At 43.8% G+C, this 21,433-nt stretch overlaps 1 protein-coding gene across 5 annotated transcripts in view; it reads left to right on the top strand.

The window, feature by feature from the left end:
- Positions 1-21,433, top strand: part of CADM1 (cell adhesion molecule 1) — a 529,619-nt gene that overhangs the window by 499,824 nt on the left and 8,362 nt on the right. For all 5 annotated transcript variants that reach the window (XM_082273840.1, XM_082273838.1, XM_082273837.1 and 2 more), the window contains one exon: positions 20,600-20,728. In XM_082273840.1, the coding sequence (XP_082129966.1) occupies positions 20,600-20,728 (129 nt within the window). The remainder of the gene's footprint in view (positions 1-20,599; positions 20,729-21,433) is intronic.

The raw sequence follows: 21,433 nt of genomic DNA, 5'->3' as shown, positions 1-21,433 counted from the left end.
CCCCTCTCCTCTTTTCACGGTTTTCTTTGGGGTGGATGTGTGTAACCTCCAGGAACGGTTGGACCTGCCTGCAGGTTCCCCCCTCCCATCCTGAAATCCCTCACTGAGCTGGGCTTCCTCCACTCCCATTCCCCCCTGTCTGGACCTAGAGTCTGGTGGGGGTCCCAGAGCAGAGAATGTAGCAGAGCCCCCTGGGTTCTCCCCTGCTATCCCCACTCTGTAAGGGTCCTGGGATAGTGTGTGTGCGACCCTAGTAGTCTGGAGGGGTCCCAGAGTAGGAGACCCCTAGGTGCATGCTCTGCTGTCTGCAGTGTGGGTATAGTGCAGGGGGGTCCCAGTGCAGAGTGCACAGCAGAGTTTCCCCTAAACCTGTGTCCCACCTTCAGGGGGAGGCCCCTTGCAGAGGATGAAGCGTTGCAGAGGGTGCAGGAAAGATCCTGGCAGCATGCTTCAGTGTTTGTAGCTGATGGTGGCCCTTTTCCATGTCACAGCGAATTCTACTCGGGCGCTGAGTGCTTCTTGGGCCTTCTGTCATCAGGCTTCAATATTGCAAGTTTGCAAGGCGGCCACTTGGTCGTCCATTCATACCTTTACAAAATTCTATAAGGTAGATACTTTGACATCTGTGGATGCTTCTTTTGGCTGTTCCCTCTTGAGGGGTGTTTTTTCTTTTAACCTGTATTTTTCAGATGGGGCTCCTGTGTCCTGGTTAAGGGCTCTTATGTTTAGCCTTGGGTTATTTTCTCCACCCCTCATTACCTTTTTTGGCAGTGCTTTTGGACGTCCCACTAGTTGTGATTTATGGAGTGCTGTGTTGACGAACGAAAGAGAAAATGGGATTTTTGTACTTACCGTAAAATCCATTTCTCTGAGATCGAAAGACACAGCACCCACCCCTCTATGGAGTTCTGATATTTCTAATACTGCTTGCTACTAAACTGATTACCTAGATCCCCCCTTTATACACCAGCTGAGGTGAGCCCATGGGTGTAGCCAGGTGTTTTTTGTTCTGCCTAGTCCTTCTCCTGGAGGAGGCAATATAATCCATTAGTTATGATTTATGGAGCGCTGTGTCCGCCGAACTCCGAGAAATGGATTTTACGGTAAGTACAAAAATTCCATTTTTTTTTTTCCCTTCAAGCTCTCCCATTTGCTGGGGAAACTGAGGGCAAATAGGCAACATATACAACCTCTTCTGGGCTTGTAAAAATCTTACCAGCTACGGGAGGAAAATATTCAGTATTTTTTCAGAGATTACTGGTATTTTATCACCTCCAGATCCCACACTAGCCATTTTACATATTGGTATTAACAATTATCCTACCCCTTTCAAAACCGTAATAATCCATGTGATGATGGCAGCCAAACTGGTTATTGCTAGACACTGGAAGGACAACCTAACACCAAACCCATCTGGGTTGTTGCCAAAGTTAATCTTGAACTATCACTATGAAAAACTATTATCCTCTGGACTAGCCTCTTGCTCCTCCTTTGATAAAAACTAAAAGACATGGGTGGATTGGTACACTTGATACTCGGTTCTGCTAACTTAGTGGTATATGTATTAAAAGACAGTATCTCACAAAAGTGAGTACACCCCCCATTTTTGTAAATATTTTATTATATCTTTAAATGTGATAACACTGAAGAAATTACACTTTGCTACAATGTAAAGTAGTGAGTATACAGCTTGTATAACAGTGTACATTTGCTGTTCCCTCAAAATAACTTAACACACAGCCATTAATGTCTAAACCGCTGGCAACAAATTGGGCCCAAAGTTTTGTGTTGTCACCATTATTTTCCAGGACTGCCTTGACCCTCTTGGGCATGGAGTTCCCCAGAGCTTCACAGGTTGCCACTGGAGTACTCTTCCACATCTCCATGATGACATCACGGAGCTGGTGGATGTTGGAGACGGCCAGTCCACCACCTTTACCCTCAGCTTCTTTAGCAAGGCAGTGGTCATCTTGGAGGTGTGTTTGGTGCCATTATCATGTTGGAATACTTCCCTGCAGTCCAGTCTCCGAAGGGAGGGGATCACGCTCTTCTTCAGTATGTCACAGTACATGTTGGCATTCATGGTTCCCTCAATGAACTGTAGCTCCCCAGTGTCGGCAGCACTCATGCAGCCCCAGACCATGACACTCCCACCACCATGCTTGACTGTAGGCAAGACACCCTTGTCTTTGTACTCCTCACCTGGTTGCCGCCACACACGCTTGACACTATCTGAACCAAATAAGTTTATCTTGGTCTCATCGGACCACAGCAACATGGTTCCAGTAATCCATGTCCTTAGTCTGCTTGTCTTCAGCAAACTGTTTGCGGGCTTTCTTGTGCATCGTCTTTAGAAGAGGCTCCCTTCTGTGATGACAGCCATGCAGACAAATGTGATGCAGTGTGCGGCGTATGTTTTAAACACTGACAGGCTGACCCCCCACCCCTTTAACCTCTGCAGCAATGCTGGCAGCACTCGTACGTCTATTTCCCAAAGACAACCTCTGGATATGACACTGAGCATGTGCACTCAACTTCTTTGGTCGACCATGGCAAGGCCTGTTCTGAGTGGAACCTGCTCAGTTTCAGGGTCTTGGAAATCTTCTTATAGCCTAGGCCATCTTTATGTAGAGCAACAATTCTTTTTTTCAGATGCTCTGAGTTCTTTGCCATGAGATGCCATGTTGAACTTCCAGTGACCAGTATGTGAGAGTGTAAGCGATAACACCAAATTTAAAGCACCTGCTCCCCATTCACACCTGAGACCTTGTAACACTAACAAGTCACATGACATCAGGGTAGAAAAGTGGCTAATTGGGCCCAATTTGAACATTTTCACTTAGGGGTGTACTAACTTTTGTTTGCCAGCGGTTTAGACATTAATGGCTGTGTGTTGAGTTATTTTAAGGGGACAGCAAATTTACACTGTTATAGAAGCTGTACACTCACTACTTTTTCATTGTAGCAAAGTGTCATTGCTTCAGTGTTGTCACATTAACCGCTTGCCGACTGCTCACAGTATATTTACTGCGTCAGTCAGCCCCTCACAGGCAAAGTGACGTTAATTAACGTCACTAGCCTGGGAGGGTCTGGGGAGCGAGCGTGCGCCGCCGGAGGCGCGCTCCCGGACCCCCCCCCCCCGCGCGTGTGACAGGCGGACCCGATGTCCTCCGGTCACTCGGCGATCGTCGGGGGAGAGGGAGAAAGTCAGGCGGCTTGTGTAAAAACACTGATCACACGGTTCTACTATGTAGAACCATTGATCAGTGTCCTTACACCTCAAGTCACAGCCAATCACAGTAAGAATCACACCCCTAGGGACACACACAGCCCCTCCATCTCAAATAAAGTTAACCCCTTCGCTACCAGTGTATTTTTACAGTAACAGTGCATATTTGTAGCACTGATTACTGTAGAAATGTCACTGGTAACCCCAAAAGTGTCAAAAATGTCAGTCAAGGGTCCGATCTGTCCGCCCCAATGTCACAGTACCGCAAAGAAAATCGCAGACCGCCGCCATTACGCGTTAAAAAAAAAAAACAACAAAAATGACAAAAATCTTTCCCTTTGTTAGTAAACGCTTTTTGCGATTTTCTTTTACCAAACATATGTAGCATAAAACAAATTGGCCGAAAATGTTAAAAAAATTTGAAAAATATTGTTATTTTTGCAAAATTTACGCTCTTTTTTTGTTTATAGCGCAAAAAGTAAAAAGCGCACAGGTGATCAAATACCACCAAAAGAAAGCTCTGTTTGTGGGAAAAAAAGGACGTCAAATTTGTTTAGGTACAGCGTCGCACGACCGCGCAATTGTCCGTTAAAGTCACGCAGTGCCGAATCGCAAAATACCCCCTGGTCGTTTAGCAGCCAAATCCTCTGGGGCGTAAGTGGTTAAAAGATATAATAAAATATGTGAGGGGTGAACTCACTTTTGTTAGATACTTTAACTGTTGTTTATTTAATGCACTAAATAACTGTTGAACTGGAATTTCTTACTGCTCCCAGGCCCTACATGGCAACTTTATGTTACTATTAGGCCTCATACACACTGGACATTCTCATTTCATATGATTTTATTTTTCATTTAATGAGTTCAGTGATAGCTTTTTTTTTTTTTTTTTTTTTTTTTTTTTTAGCAAAACTATACTCCCACAAAAGATTATGGCTCAAAAACCGTTGATACACACCAAACAGCTGTGGTGGTTTTTTTTTTTTTTTTTTGGTGTTTTTAAGTGTTTTTCAGCTTTGGATGGTAGAATAACATGCTGGGGAGTTTACTGACTGCAGAAAAAAAAGTCTGACCCCAAATACAGCAGCTGTAAAAACTTCCAGTGTGCATGAGGCCTAAGATAGTTTCTTTATGTCTTTAGTTTTCATCCCTACTAAATACCTTTTATATTGCTCTTCGTATCTGGTATTGTTGAAAGCTTATAAAAAATTTATTGTAAAAAAAAAAATAGAAAAATCATTTCCACAAAAAAGAGATTTTCCACAAAAAAAAGCTTGGCTTTGAGTAACGCATTTTGTCTTTACTAATTGAAAAAATCAAAAAGTACATCACTGTTGTGTATAGACAGGAATAACCTAAGATAAAGAGCAAGTATCCACTAAACTGCAGAGCTTCTGTGGGGCTAATAAAGATTACAGTTTTATGAAATAGAAAAATAGCATATCTAGAAACAAATATTTGTGAATACCTCCAAAATCCTACAAAATATAGTGGTAAATAGGATAGTAAAAAATAGGTACAGTGCCTTATAAGGCAGGTGTAGGTAGGGCAGGTCCCATAATAGTGGGGGTTAGTATTTTTGTCTTGTGTCTGGTTTGTGTGTTTTTTTTCTTTTGTTTTTGTGTTTATTTAGCGCACTGCAAAAGTAATCCAACCCTTTACTTATTCTTGAATTCAAATTTTATCGAATCCTATGCTGCAATTAAAATCTGTGATATTTTTTATTCCAATGAACTTAAAGGCGAAATACAGCCAAAGCTAGTTTGGCTGTACTTTACCTGTGGATCACAGGAGTGCTGTTTGTTCTGCACTCCTGTGACCCGTTTTCAGCTGACAGAGTACTGATGTCACAGAGCCGGTCCAAGCTTGGGCAAGATCGCAACAATGGAGTCGGGATCCGCCCAAATGCCTGGACTGGCACCCAGCTCAGCCTCCCATAGAGCCTCAGTCACCTGCTCCCTTCCCCTCCACAGCCCAGCGCTCCATTGAGCGTGGGGGGGGGGGGGAGTGGGCAGAGCAGAGAGCTGCTGACTGACAGCAGCTTTCTGCTCAGGGAGCTCTGAAAACTGAGCAATCGGCAGTGTTAGATTGCTTGGTTCTCAGTGTTAAAGGCGCAGGGGGACAGATGCAGCATCAAACCAATGCTGCATCTAGCTAGGTAAGTATGATTCTTCAATAATAATAAAAAAAAAAACATCTCTTTTAAAGAAGTTCACCTTTAGAGAAAAAAACAATATATGCACATATTTTTGCAAAAAAAAATGCATTTATAATTTTACCTCCAGGAGCCAGCAAAGCATTGTACCTGCAGGTCCTGTGAACACGTCCTCCACCCCATTGGCGTCCTCTCAGTCTATTGAGAGCTACAAGTCTATCTGCTGTGGCGGCACAGAACACAGATCCCTGATTTTAAATGTGACAGCAGCTTCGGGTTAAAGAAACCCTGCCTACAGTCACGGAGGGGAGGGGGGGGGGGGGTCCTGGAACATGTTACATGTTGGACCCTAAATGCATGTGTAACGTGTTCTGAACATGGCCTTTACACTCAAAATGGCATACTTTTATGTCATATAAATATCTTAAGAAAAATAAAAAGTGCAAACATGATCTTTGCATGAGTTTTTAATCTTCCTGTTGAAGAAGGTGAAAAATAATTCTCAGATGTAGATACAGCTGCCTTACTACTGGTCTCCATCAATGACTAATAAGACGTCCTGCCAGAATTTCACGATAACCCCAAATTTAAGAGAATATTATTCAGGTTGTCATTGTTAGGGATAACTGTAAAAAGGAAAATTAAATCAGTTTGCAAAATAGAGATGAAACAAAGCAGATGCATGTGTTAGAAAAATTGTGTTAAACAATAGCCAGGATTTTGTATTTCCCCTTGAGAACTGTTGGTTTGATTATTAGGAAGTGAAAGCTGTATTAAACTATTCAGATGCTGCCTACAAAAGAGTGACCCTCAAAGCTTTCTTTACTTGCTATTGTTACAGACCACAGTGCCCAGCTGGAGGAAGTGTGCTGGCTCTGCTGCCAGGGACAACTGTTTGAATTTTAATGTTGTCCTTCGTGTCCCATTATCTAACTCCTCATTACATCCCAAAAAGTTCCCATAGTTCTTGTCTCCTTCAATTATAACTTCTTTAGATTTAAAGCCTGTAACGAATACAGCTTTTGCTTTTATTGGAAGCAGCATATCTATAGACTATTAGAGACTGAGGTTAAAGATACGCTAGACTCTAAAGAGATACTATATATAAAAGATAAAAATAGCATTTCTCTTTCGTTCATTGACGGGCACAGCTCCTGATTCTTCTTAACCATTGGGTTATACTGCCCCCTACAGGAGTAGGACACTAGGCAGGAAAAAGCTTGACTATGCCTATGGGAAGTCCCAGGGGGTATACACCCACACTCAGCTATAGGCATAGTTTTTTCCTGCCTAGTCAGGAAAAAGGACCTAGTTCCTTGCTGGGGTCTCTGGTCCTGGGAATTTTTTCCATTTTAAATTGATTTTTTCCTGTGTTTATTTTGTTCCTGTGAGAAACTACTATCAACTGCTAGACTGGGCGACAGCTGAATAATCTAGATCCAGAGGGCCCCCCAAGTCTGGCCAGCTAGCGTGCGCAGGCCTCAGCTCTGCACTAGGTTGGCCGCAACATAGCCCCGCTGGAGGGGGGCTGGCCTGCAAGTTAAACGTCTCACGAGGGCGCATACGACCTGGCCTCAGCCTGAGTCGCAGCGTTCTTCCTGCCCGACAGCCACCCACATCCCAATGGAGCGGTGCCCACCCTATTCCTGGTATGGTAAGTAGCTGTCCTCCTCTACCCCTGGAGCATTTTGAGGTGGACGTGGGCCCCTCCCTGGGATGGTGGGACCCCTGAGTTTCCCTCACTCCCCCCCTCCTTCTAAAAATTTGGTTGTCATTGTGGGTCTTCAGCCCCCCCCCCCCCCCGGGTGAGGTTATGAATCTGGCTTGTTGGAGTTGCTGCTGACCTGGTTTTTCCTGGTGCACAACCGGGGGGTAGAGCAGGGTTCCCCCGCTACCCTGGAGGTTGGTGACTAGGGCAGGGATGTCCTCTTGGGCTCCCTGCTGCAGTTGTTGGGCTGGGGGAGCAGATAGTTTGGCATCTGCGGGTCCGAGCCTCACGTGGCAGGATCCAGCCCCAAATTTAGGCCACAGCTTTGCGGCCTACTGATCGGAAACTATGTGGGGCAGCCCCAGTGAGGGTGGCTGAAGCCACTACCCTCCATTTGGGCATCCACCCTCCCCTCCACTGCCCGAGGGTGGTCAGCTCCGCTGAGCATCCACACAAATTAAGGCCACGGCTTGAGGCAGAGTCAGCCTCCATTGGGGGGGGTAGCCCGCCCAAGTGAGCCTGGCACATGAGTGCACTTGGAGGCAAATTAAAGCTGGGGCCTACTAGGCCATGCGGCCACCTTGGCACCTCCCTTGGAAGGGGTGGCGCTGTGGGGGCGGATTAATTTTTGATGGCAACCATGCCGCCATTATTGTAGAGGGCACCAACCCCTTTTAGCGCAACGGGACCATCAGGATATCCTGCCTGCACGTCCGCGTCATGATGGGTGGCCTTCTTTTAAGGGGGCTATGTCCTATTATGCGCGTCTCTATGGAGGGGCTCAAAGGACCGCCATTATTGTGGTGGGCACCAACCGCTTCTAGCGCAACGGGACCATCAGGATATCCTGCCTGTGCGTCCGCGTCATGGTGGGTGGCCTTCTTTTAAGGGGGCTATGTCCTATTGTGCGGGTCTCTATGGAGGGGCTCAAAGGGTGACCCTTGTTTTTTGCGTGATCCAGTAGGTGGTCCATTCGTGGACCCTGGGACCCCCTTGCAGGATCGCAATTGGCACCTCTCCCCTGATTATGTTTTTCCGGGCGACCTTAGTATATAGCGTCCACCGCCCTCACTTGCCTCATCTGTCCATCAGATCCTGAATCTGTTTAGGCTGCCGTGGACGTGAGTCACCCTACTGGGTCTGCATCTACGCACCCTGAGTGCTTAGACAGTAAGGATGTTTCCTCTGCTCCTCTAGCCATGCATTAAAAGGTGCTGGTGGATGCACTAATTGTGTCAGAGCGTTAAATTTTAACCACTTCCTTACCGCTGGACGTCATATGCGGCTGTTAAGCCACTTGATTGTTTTTCCAGGCGGCAGGAGGGGAGACCCCCCCCCCCCTCTCACCTCCCTCCAGGGCTTCTACCGGCTCGCCCATTCGATCAGCGAGCCAGAGAAGGAATCCGCCGGCGGTGGAAGTACACCATAGAGTCTGCCGAGGACCAGATGGTCTCTGGCACTCTGAGGCCCAGGCGGACGGGCAGTTCTCGATACTGCTGAGATCCTGGCTCTATAGCTGAGATCTTTTTTTTTTTTTATTACAGACTTTCCAGCCTGTAGGAGAGACCTGAGGTCTTATTGACCCCAGATCTCCCCATAAAGAGGACCTGTCAAGCAATATTCATATTACAAGGGATGTTTACATTCCTTCTAATAGGAATAAAAGTGATCAAAAAAAAATTAAAGGGAAAGTATAAAAATAAGCAAAAAAAAATAAATACATTTTTAAAGTGCCCCTGTCCTCGGATGGTCGCACACAGAAGTGAACGCATGCATACGTCGCAGCCACATATGTAAACGGCTTTCAATCCATACATGTGAAGTATCACCACGAACTTTAGAGCGAGAGCAACAATTCTAGCCCAGGACCTTCTCTGTATCTAAACTGGTAACCTGTAAAAAATGTTAAAGCGTTGCCTATGAATTTTTTTAAAATACCGAAGCTTGGTGTCATTCCACTAGTGTGCGCAATTTTAAAGTGTGACATGTTAGGTATCTATTTACTTGGCGTAACATAATTTTTCACATTATAAAAAAAATTGGGCTAACTTTAGTGGTTTTTTTTTTAATTCATAAAAAATCGCATTTGAGAAATTTCTGCGCAACTACGTTTGACAAAAAAAGTTGCAATGAGCGCCATTTTATTCCCTAGGGTCTCTGCAAAAAAAAATATATATATATATATATATATATATATATATATATATAATATAATGTTTGGGGTTTCTGAGTGATTTTCTAGCAAAAAAAATAATGATTTTTACATGTAGGAGCGGAGTGCCAGAAATGGCCCGGTATGGAAGTGGTTAAACATGGCGGAGATGCTGCGTCGGAGGCACCGGTCCCTTTTTGGCACCACAGGTCCTCCACTGTGGCAGGGGTGTTTCCCTTTCCCGCTTACATTGATAACATTGTCATATAACAGTGGGGTTGTCCAAAACGCACACTAAGCGTTTTGCTATGTGGTATCCTTATAAGGATTCCGGTCTTAAAAAGTGGAGGGTCCCACCTGTAGTGGACGCCAGTTTCCAGGTTAAATGAAGCTACCTTACTTCCGGTCGAGGAGTCCTTGGCCTTTAAGGATCCAGTTGATAGGAGAGCGGAGGCTCTGTCTCGCCATATGTTTCACTATAGCCAGTTCGACTTAGGCCAGTATTTACTATTGCCCTGGTGTCGCAAACTCTGACAAGTGGTCTAAACTTTTTCGCCGGGACCTGGAGGGGAAACTACTTCCCCCTGCTCTTGCGGAGCTGGCAGATCAGTTGATCCAGGGGCTACAGTTGATCTGTGAGGCCTCTTTGGATGCGGCTCCTTTGATTTTAGGATGTCTTTATCGGCATTGGTCCTTCGGCGTCTTGTCTGGCTGACAATGCTGGTCTGCAGACCAGACTTCTAAGAAGGCCTTATCTGATCTCCCCTTTGTGGGGGATCACCTGTTTTGAGCTTCCTTGCATGACATCATTAGTAGACGTGTGCCATTCTTCTTGGCACATAAAAGGCCCTTTTCTTCCTTCAGGGCCTCCCCCGGAGATTCCAAGAGGACCTGGTCTGGCAAGCCACGAGGGGCTCTTCCAGACCTGTGGATAAGGCTTCCTCTGCATGTAGGGGCGCCCTTACCCGTTTCTGGGGTGATGGGATGTCTTTGCTGGTTTCCTGGATCTGTGGCCCTCTCTGATACAGGTCAAGTGGGTCCACAAAGTCATTTGGTTTGACTACTAGATCCAGTTTCGATCTTTTCCTCCGGAAAGGTTCTTCCCTTCTAACCTGCACTTGTCCCCAGATCGCTTATGGGGTCAATTTGGGGCAGTGCAAGCTTTGTTACTTCATGGGGTGATTGTCCCGATTCCAGCTTCGCAATGTTTTCAGGGGTTTATCCAAACCTGTTTACAATTCCCTGGAAGGAAGGCAAAGTACGTCCAATTCTGGACCTCAAGGCGCTAAACTGCTTTTGTGCATTTACAGTTCCCAGTGGAGTCCCTCCGCACGGTAGTGTTCCTACATCTGGGGGATTTTCTTGCTTCTGTCGATATCAAGGACGACTACCTTCACATTCCAATATGTGCCAGTCACCAGCACTTCCTCCTCTTTGCCGTGCACGAGGAGCATTATTTGTTTGTTGCAATTACCTTTGGTCTCGCCTCTGCTCCTCAGGTATTCACAAAGTGTTTTCCCCAATGCTAGCATTCTTGCATCAGTGGGGGATCGTGGTACTGGGGTACCTGGACAATCTTCTTCTGTGTGCAGAGTGTCAGACTGCTCTGATGGACACCTTGGAGATTAGTCTGCGATCTCTGAAGGAGTTCAGTTGGATTCTGAACCTTCAGAAGTTTGTTCTGGTTCCGTCCACAAAACTGGACTATCTGGGTGGATTTGGCCTAAGCCAGAGTGTTGCTTCCTCTGCAAAAACTCTAGAAATTGCAGGAGGCAATTCAGTTTCTGTTGTCCAGCAGACGGTCATCCCTGAGGGCTTGCATACGAGTGCTGGGCCTGATGGTGTCTTCCTTCGAGACTTTGACAGGGAAATTCTTCTTCCCCCCTGTACTGGGCGGTTGTCACCATGGATGTCAGCCGGTCCGGGTGGGAAGGCGTCCTTGGCACAGCTTGTGCTCAAAGAGTCCAGACTGTCGATCAATGTACCAGAACTCTGAGCGATTAGACTTTGTCTGTATCATTGGACAATTCATCTTCAGGGGTGTCTAATACATATTCAATCGGACAATGCCACGGCCATGGCCTATATCAATCATCCTGGGGGCACAAGAAGTGTCTTGGTGGATCGGGAATTATCTGGAATTCCAAGGTGGGCAGAACAATCGTTCCAGCCCTCTCTGCTGTACACATTCCAGGGAAGGTACAGAGGTTTGTGACATGGCCTCGGGATCCTCTGGCCAAAGCCGCAGACGCATTAGTGGCACCTTGGTGTGCCAAGACTCCTGTGCAGGATTGAGGCAGCAAGGAATTCCGGTCTTTCTAGGGGCTTCAGAATGGCCTCATCAGTCTTGGTACGCCGTTCTGGTACAGCTGGTCGTAGGAGACTTCCTCTCAAGGAAGACCTGCTGTCTAATGGGCCAATCTTCCATCCTCCTTTCAGTCGCTAGTTTTAACGGCTTGGCTGTTAAAAGCCAGGTACTGAAGGATATAGGTTTGTATGAATTGGTGATTCCTACCCTGTTAAAGGTTAGAAAATCCCATCTCTAGGAAGATCTGCCATTGTACTTGGAAGACGTACGTTGCGTGGTGCGAGTCTTTTGGGGTTCTCCCTTGCTCCTTTTTGGTGGCTCGGATCTTAGCTTTTCCTTCAATGGGGGGTTGAGCAGCGCCTGGCCTTGAGTACCATCAAGGGCCAGGTTCCAGCCTTGGTGGTTTTATTTCAACATCCATAGGCCACATATTCCTTGGTGCGTACCTTTATCCAGGGAGCTCTACACTTGGTTCCTCCATTGCGGTCTCCATTACTGCCGTGGGTCCTCAAATTGGTGTTGTCAGTTATCCAGGAATCTCCCTTTGAAAATATCGGGAGGTTCCCCTACTTACGTTGTCCCAGAAGGTGGCCTTTTTGGTGGCTATTACTTCTGCGTGCAGGGTGTCGGAGCTGGCAGCGTTTTCTTAGCATTCACTTTTCCTGTTGTTTTACAGAGCTAAGGTGGTTCTTTGTCCCCGCCAATTGTTCCTTCCAAAGGGTTGTCTCTGATTTCCATTTGAATGAAGACATTGTGTTGCCTTTCCTATTTCCCTATGTCCCAGGCCTAAACATCCTAAGGAAATTGCTCTGCATTCCCTGGATGTGGTTCGGGCAATCAGGGTGCACCTGGCAGTACTGGGTTGAATGGAAGGGTTGATAGATGGCATCTTTGTTAGGTGTTTGAGTGCTACTGATATTGGTTTGGTGCTAGGATTAGAATTTACACTTTAGATATGATATAAATAACTAAAACCTTTAAGTATTTCAAAATGAAAAGACCGTGAAATCTTGTCAAATACCTTTTCTGGATCAAAGCTTAATAGGATATTTTTAGTGTAGAAGAGGCAATTGTGGTCGCTATAGCTTGTCTCTGATGCTAATAATGGAATATCTTCCTTTCACAAAGCATGTTTGATGGGTGGTTAGTATTTTATCAGAAGAAGGCTTGTAATTGTAAGGCTAGACCCGTGATATGGTTTTGGAATCTATCCACATTTAAAAGTGATATTGGTCTTTAGATTGATACACATTTATGTTCTTTCCTGAGTTGTGAGAGAAATATAGTAAATTTGTTAAAAAGCTCTAGGAAAAAAGTTTTGTAGTATGCGGTAGTACCTAATAGTCCCTGTTTATGTGAAGTTTATTTCCTATACAGTATCTGTAGATCTTTCAGTTATATATTAACTGTGCGTGTGTGTCTCTCTCCCTCTATCTCTCACATATATATATATATATATATATACATACATACATACATACATACATACATATACTGCTCAAAAAAAATTAAAGGAACACTTTGAAAACACATCAGATCTCAATTGGGAAAAATATCATGCTGGATATCTATACTGATATGGACTGGGTAATGTGTTGGGAACGAAAGGATGCCACATCCTTTGGTGGGAATTAAAATTATCAACCTACAGAGGGCTGAATTCAAAGACACCTCAAAAATCAAAGTGAAAAAATTATGCAGCAGGGTAGTCCATTTTGCTGAAATTTCATTGCAGCAACTTAAAATGGTACACAGTAATTTGTATGGCCCCCACATACTTATATGCATGCCTCACCACGTCGGGGCATGCTCCTAATGAGATGACGAATGTTGTCTTGGGGTATTTTCTCCTAGACCTGGACCAGCGCATTACTGAGCTCCTGAACAAACTGAGGTGCAACCTGGCGGTGTTGGATGGATCGAAACATAATGTCCTCAAAGTGTTCAATTGGATTTAGGTCAGGAAAGCGTTGGGGGCCATTCAGTGGTATCAATTCCTTCATCCTCCAGGAACTGGCTGCATACTCCCACCACATGAGGCCAGGCATTGTCATGCACCAGGAGGAACCCAGGACCCACTGTTCCAGCGTAGGGTTAAACAATGGGTCCAAGGAATTCATCATGATTTTTAATGGCAGTCAGGGTGCCATTGTCTAGCCTGTAGAAGTCTGTGCGTCCCTCAATGGATTTTTCTCCCCACTGTCACTGACCCACCACCAAACGGGTCATGCTGTACAATGTTACAAGCAGCATAACCTTCTCTATGGCTTCTCCAGACCCTTTCACGTCTGCCACATGTGTTCAGGGTGAACCTGCTCTCATTTGTGAAAAGCACAGGGCACCAATGGCAGACCTGCTAATTTTGGTGTTCAATAGCAAATGCCAGTCGAGCTCCACAGTGCCAGGCAGTGAGCACAGGGCCCACTAGAGGATGTCGGGCCCTCAAGAAGTCTGTTTCTGATTGTTTGAGGCATTCACACCAGTGGCCTGCTGGAGGTCATTTTGTAGGGCTCTGGCAGTGCTCATCCTGTTCCCCCTTGCACAAAGGATCAGATACCAGTCCTGCTGATGTGTTAAGAATCTTCTATGGCCCTATCTAGCTTTCCTAGAGTAACTGCCTATCTCCTGGAATCTCCTTCATGCTCTTGAGACTGTGCTGGGAGACACAGCAAACTTTCTGGCAATGGCAAGTATTGATGTGCCTTCCTAGAGGAGAGTGCCCCCCAAAGCCATAACATGTTGAGGAAAGATTTGTATACTTACCTATTCCCTGGGTGCCCATCCAGGTGATGATCTGAGTAGCCAGCTTTAGGGGAGAGGAGAGATCGGTTACATTCCATTCATTGTCAGTTGTCCCTCCTTTCCCCTGAATCAGAAGTGGAGAGCCAATCATGTGACTAGACCAGTGTGTCCAGGGAATAGAGAAGTATACACATCTTTCCTCTACATCATGGGTGTCCAACCTTTTGGCTTCTCTGGGCCACATTGAGTGTAGAGAAATTTTCTCAGGCCGCATATAAAATATATACTATAGTTAAGGTATATAAGTAATAAAACGCCGCTGCCCCCCCCCCAGCACTAATTTAACACAACTAGAGGATGATCCCTCCTGAGGCAGCCTCTGCCTACAGTTAGTTGGAAGCCGCTGTGGCCGTGCCCCCGACCCGACTTCCTTCCTCCGCAGCACAAAAAAAAAACAATTGTCAGGGGGCAGTGGGCCGCATTGCCTGCGGTTCTGGGCCGCATGCGGCCCCCGGGCCGCATGCTGGACATGCCTGCTCTACAGGCTACTTCGAATAGTAATTAGAATGGGGGCGGGAGCAGGTTTAAGATTAGTCAGCTTAGTCTTCTTTTACAGAAGTTTTTACCAATGGGAATTTCAAATTCTATCCCATTCTCAAACATGCAAATTTTTGTGCTATAGATAGATATATATAGATATATAATGGCATTGCTTCTTTATCAATTTATTTTTGCAGTTGTGTCAGATTCACCACAACATCACCATACCTAAACAGGCTATCCGGGCAAGTTCATTTTTATTCAGATTACCTACAACGACCTGTACATTATGAAGGCAGGCAGTTCTCAGTTTTAAAACCAGAGTGTGTGTTCTGATCAGAGTTATTCTTTAAATACCTGCTTTGAGTCATTAAATACATTTCATAAATATCAACCGTACATAGCCTACTTAAGATGTTGAGGACTTGTACACAGACCTTGAAGCAGATCATGTAGATCTTTACTGCTATAGCATATTTAGTGTTACAGAAAGACTATTGTGCTTTCTAACAATCCATTCACTTCATGCTGCTGACACAATCAGCTCTGTGGGCTTCCAGTGTTTTTTCTTTCCGCCTATCCAAATTTCTAGGCACGGCAAACTCTGTGCCTATTCAAAAGCTGTCTTTCAACTATTTAACTAGCTGCTATCATGGAAGTGTTCTATGCATTGGTACAGGGGTAGGTAACCTTTGGAGCGTAGAGTGCAGAACAAATTTTTGTTTCTTTAGATAGCGTTATAGCGTGCCAGCTATATTTAAAGGATAAGTTCACCTTTGTGAAAAAAAAAAAAATGAATAAATGCACATTCCTCTTTTTTCAGGTAAAAACAAAATGTGCATTTAGTTTTTTTTTGTTACTAGGAGCCTGCAAAGCATTGCACCCACGATTAGCAGATTGGGGATGCAATGCAGGGCTTGTGCAGACTGTCAGTGAAAGCTGTCTGCTTGTACCTCTTATGGGCAGGCAGTTACATGCTGACCACAAGCATCAATGAACTATCTAGGGTGCTCATCAGCGCCCTGGTAGTTCATTGAGAACTACAAGCCGCCAACCGCAAAGGCTGTACCTACTTGTAATTCTTCACTATTTATTGCCCGCACGGCCGCTTTTTTCCAAAAATGTGACAATAGGAACACGTCTAAAGGGATGCAGGCCCAGCAGATTTCCTCATTAGTCCTCTGCAGCTGCACAGCTGATTGATAATTATGAAACCCCTCCCGTTAGACCCACTCAGCACAGAGGAACAAACAGGGATTTCTTTAGAATAACAAAAGGTCGGAATCTGCAACAAAGTTTGTTATAATCCTTGCACTGTACATCCTTGAACCCCTAGGAAATGTTTTTTTCTCAACAAAAGTGGAGTTGTGCTTCAAAACCAGATATCTGCTTCCACTTGTATACGTAGGCCACATTAACAGCCTCAGCTTTATATACAAAGGGCTTTAAAAATCATGTTTTCTGTATTTTTTTTTCTCTTTAGGTCACATGATCAATGTCCCTATTTTCACGTCAGAATGGACTGGTAGGGGAGGTGCTTCTAGACAGTCGCATGTCCTGTGACTGTGCTTTACATTTTTCGGAGCAGATTGCACCGTCAGTCCAGCATCAGATTTATCTAGGGGACGGAGCACATGCCTGACCGACAGCACACTGTTCTCAATGACCTGAAAGGGCAGGCGTGTAAAAACCAAAGCGATGTCACACGACATGTGTTGTGCTGTGGCTTAGCTCGGCCCCCAAGCCGCTGCGGTGATGAGAACATTGATCACGTGGCCTATAGTAATACACTTCTTAGCTGATGGGAAGCATACACAATGGGAAGGCTTTATCAGCCTGCAGATAGTTGCCACCAGGAAGGAGGAAGCCCTAGTATTACCAGTAATACTAGGTTATTTCTATTGGAAGAAACATTTACTGTATCTTAAAAACCAAGGGCAATAGATTTAATTAGGGCAGTTTTATGTACATTATGTTTAATCCTTTGGTTTTAGATTTACTTTAACTGTCCAGCAGGAGAGCAGTATAACACAATGCTTCTGTCTACACATATAGACTGCAAAGTGGTTAGCCACTCATGAGACCGTAATGACAACACAGCAGCTGAACAATTATTTTATACACAGCACACTTTTTATAATATGTGTACAGGAGTGGGACTTAAATTCATGAGACCACATGGCAACATTTTGGCAAAGTCAACTGAGACAAAAGTTTAATTAATTTTAACATTAATATGCCTCAATCAGGGACAAGTGACAGGAGAGCTTGTCAGCATAGTCAGTGCTCTATTAGGGACCAGACCTGCAGATAGACATTGTCAGGGAAGAGACAGCAGTGCGGGGAATTAACTTTACATTTACTCAGCATCTCACCAGCCTTTGTCAGCATCAATGGATCTTTTTTTGGAGTAGAAGACCCTAGAGCTTTGGTATAAATGATATGCCTCTCCACCACCATTGCCAGCAAGTGCTGCACTTTGTGGTTTAGTAGTCCGTAAAAAAAAAAAAATTAGAAAAAAAAGTTTATTATTTTCATTTTATCTGATTACAAATTACTTTATTGCAGTTAATCTTTACCTCAAAGCAGAACTTTATAAAGCCTCAAATACTCGCCTCTCCTCCAGAAATGTGACATACAAAAGCTCCCTCGCCAATGTCAACCTCTTCTCCCCTGATTCTTCAGGGTTTGGGGTTTTTGGACTACTTGATTTGCCAAGCTGGGATGACCTTCGTCCCACGCATGTGCCCAGAAGTTCATTCATTTTGTCACAGAGGTGTGCTAAGAATGTACATTGAGTTAAGCTTGCTCAGCTTAGTGTATATTCTAAAGCATTTTGTGCAGAAGAAGGTAAGAAGCATTTATTGCAGAAGAGGTTTCCAAAAGAATTCCTTCCTGCTCACAAGTTTTTCATTTCTGAGCAATGTTCCTTTTTCATACAAGCTTTTTTAACCACTTGCTAGCCTGACTTGCTGAAAAATGTCCTGTCAGCAAGTTATAAGAAGCTCATGGCTGTAGCTGCAGGCCTAAGCTTGGCTTTTTTTTTTTTAACCACTTGCCACCCATCCTTTTTTCAGTTGACGGCTTATGACGTCATATGATGTCCTTCAGGAACAAGCTGTGCTGCAGCGCGATTGGTCACCGGCTGTTTCCATTGGATCCATTGGATAATTGATCAGTGTACCGGCTTGCTGCCAGTACCATGTAATCGCTGTAACCAATCACAGCAGATCGCATGACAATTGTAAACAATGAATGGCTTCCTTGTAAGACCTTTATTGTGTACAATTGTGTTGCTAGCTGTGATTGGTCACAGTGATCACATGGTACAGACAGGGCCAATCGCAGCCCATCTGTACGATGTTATTAGCTGTGGCCAATACAATAACAACAATACACCATTTTCATTCAGTAAAAATGGTTGCTTATACCAATAAAATTCACTGGTATAAGCAATCATAATGTGTAAAAAGAAAAAAAAATCCTGCGCACTTTCCCGGAGTACAGAGTTACTATGGTAACACGGCATGGCTCTGGTCACAGTGTGTTAAAAAATACATTTTTTTTTGTTTTTTTACTACCTACTGTCACCAGTGAGTGTCCTTAATCACTGCCATACCTGTTAAATAATGACACTGTACTGTACTATTGGTGACAGTATGTAAAATATCTATATGGACCTTGCTCTGAGAACAAATCTCAGATAAAGGCCTGGTCTTAAAGTGGTTAAAGTTGAACTTCACCTTTAAGCATTAAAAAGAGCCCACAAGCAGCTGCTTTTCATGTATACATAAATATAGGCGCATCGCTAAAGACATTACAGGAGATAGACATATCGTCATGGGTGTACATAAGTCAGCCTACACAGCAGTAGTAGAGCCAGAGCTCCCTAAATATCTACAACAGAAGTCCCCCACATACCCCTGAGTTTCTCAGCAGCTTTGCTCCTCTATCTTCACCACCTCATTTCACTGTAGGATAGCAGCGATTATCCTGAGGCCAGGATCACCCTGCAGCTGTGACTTTTTGTGGACATCACTAACCACAGCTAAGCGTTCTAGCACAGAGACACTGTTGGACTCCCTATGATTCCAGACATATATTCCATGTTAAGTGCAGCATGCAGGTAATGTGTAACATTTTCAGGTATTTTTTTACCTCTCCCAGAGACCACAGTACTTTCCCTGATGATACCATAATCTGATTTGCATTCCAGAAGGATGGAGCCATCTTTGTTTAAGCATCATCCAGGGTCACCATCTACTTCTTTGACTAAGTTGCTGTCTCAGAGAGACAAGTCAGGGATCTAGAGCTTTAGGGTGGCTTTAATAATAAAAGGTGGAGCTTTTCTGAAATATTATGAGGAATTTATTCAGACAGAGTAGAAAAATGTGTAACAGGCTCAACTTACATTCACAATGCAGTGCCTGTACAACCTTTGCCTAGGCCGGCATTACTCAGTGGAGAAGGGACTGCCTAGGCTCTGACTTTGTGAAAGCTTGTAAGCCTGCATTTTTAGTAATGTTATGGTAAAAGTAAACCTACCTCTATAAAATATGTGTATCCTTGACATTCTTGGTAAAACAGACAAATCTAAATAGGTGGACGTTACTTTTTTGAAAGTTCACTAAACCAATGACACAGGCTGTTGATTCTTTTGGAAGATGTCAACCTTTCCTGTAAAAGTAGAGTTTGGCACATCTTTAGAGGGTCTCTTTGTGGAGACTCCAGTGACCAGGAGAGGGAGGCCCAAACTCAACGTTGACGGGTTTGCAACTTCAGCTGCCTATATCTGAGGATCCTAACATGATGTTTTTACTGACAGTAACCTATGTGTGCTGATGTTTTCTACATCTGCTCAGGTTGAATTGCCTAGGTTTTAGGTTTACTTATCTGCTTGCTACTTACAAAAATCTTGATGACATTGTTTGTGTTCCTTATAGAAATGAATCTAAATTATTTACCAGTACAGACAAGACAAACACCTGAATAAGTGCAAAGGGCAATGCAGGCTTTTGCTTTTTAAATGGTTTCCTCTGTATCCATCATGAATACAATATTATCATTTTACATGCAGTTTGAGCAATTAAGCTAAAATTATTTATAATCTTGAAGTGTTTACTTCACTGTAGCTGTAAATATACTTTACAAATCTGGATTTTTACTTTAATTTTTTTATCATCTGATTCTCAAATTATTGTCCATGTCTCTGTTTCTTGCTAACCATAATTTTCACGGGCAGTTTTTTTTTTTTATAGTAGACTACGTTTTTGCTTTCTAGTTTGATTCTAATGTAGTATACTAATGCAAAAGAACAACCTGATTTGTCTATTCACAACATATATGTCACTAACTTTGCATAAACCCAAGATATATAGATTTGCAGCAACATTAAAAATGGCGATGGGAAGTATTTACCAGCATCCTGAAACACATTGTAATAAAATCGTATCCACTGTGCTGTCTTAAAATAAAAAAACGATGCTGAAGATCTTGATACAATTTTCCTGAAAATTTGGGGGTATTCCCTTTGATATTTGCATATTTAGTAGAAACAAGCTTAATGCACTCTTCTAGTGGATTTTTATGTTGTATAAAAAAATAAATCCACTGGAGAGTCTTACTTTCCAGTGGAACAATCAGCAGTTTTATGAATGGGTACCAGAAGTAAAATATCTTTGTAGCTCTTTAATGTTGCTGTAATGGTCCACCCTTTTACAATGCCTCAGTGCTCCAGCAGTTTAACTCTTGTTTTTCTTTTACAGATACACGGGCAGGTGAAGAGAGCCCCCTTGGTGTAGACCATGCAGTAATTGGGGGCGTGGTTGCTGTTGTTGTCTTTGCAATGCTTTGCCTTCTCATCATACTAGGTCGTTACTTTGCACGACATAAAGGTAAGAAATCTCTAGGTTATTTTTTCCTTCTTAGTTTTGCTGGTTGTTATTTCAGTAGCAGGGAACGGAAATGATAGTGACCCTAGCAAGAGATGTCTTCCTTCTTCACTATGAAAAATTTCTGAATCCAACACATTTCCGGAGCAATGTGGTTCTTTTTGGTGGCCAGCAGATGGAGCCGCAGCTCTCAGCAGTGTCTTGGCATTTGACACTCCTTGATTGGAAAAGCAGCTAAAAGCAGTTTAATGCAACTTAAAAGGAGGTCAAATACCCCTCGAAGAAGGTTGATTGCAGGTGAGATGCACCTGGTAGTGATCTCAAACTGATTTCAAATGGAAACCGAATGCATCTTTAAGCATTCTGTATTTTCTGGTCAACAAAAGCACTAAGATCATTGGGAGCCACCCAAAAAAGTGTTTTGTCTGTATCTGCCCCAGATTGGATAGCAGACAGATGTAACACACACAGCCACCTTATTTGATATTTAAAGGCATGAGGCATTATAATAGAATTATTTACTATACATGCAGAAAATTTGGTTTTACCTGCATAGATTTATCAATAAAAGCCATACTTTATTGCAGTAATTAAAATAACTTCAAGCTTATGTTAAGAAAAAGAGGATCGGGGTTGCTCTTAGCAAAACCATTGCACAGAGCAGGTAGGTATTACATGTTTGTTATTAAAAAAATGAACCTTTACAAT

The sequence above is a fragment of the Pelophylax lessonae genome (assembly GCF_965119305.1).
Source record: "Pelophylax lessonae genome assembly, chromosome: 12".
Classification (NCBI taxonomy): domain Eukaryota; kingdom Metazoa; phylum Chordata; class Amphibia; order Anura; family Ranidae; genus Pelophylax; species Pelophylax lessonae.
The sequence above is the reverse complement of the archived record's forward strand: the minus strand, read 5'-3'. Positions and strand labels throughout refer to the sequence as shown.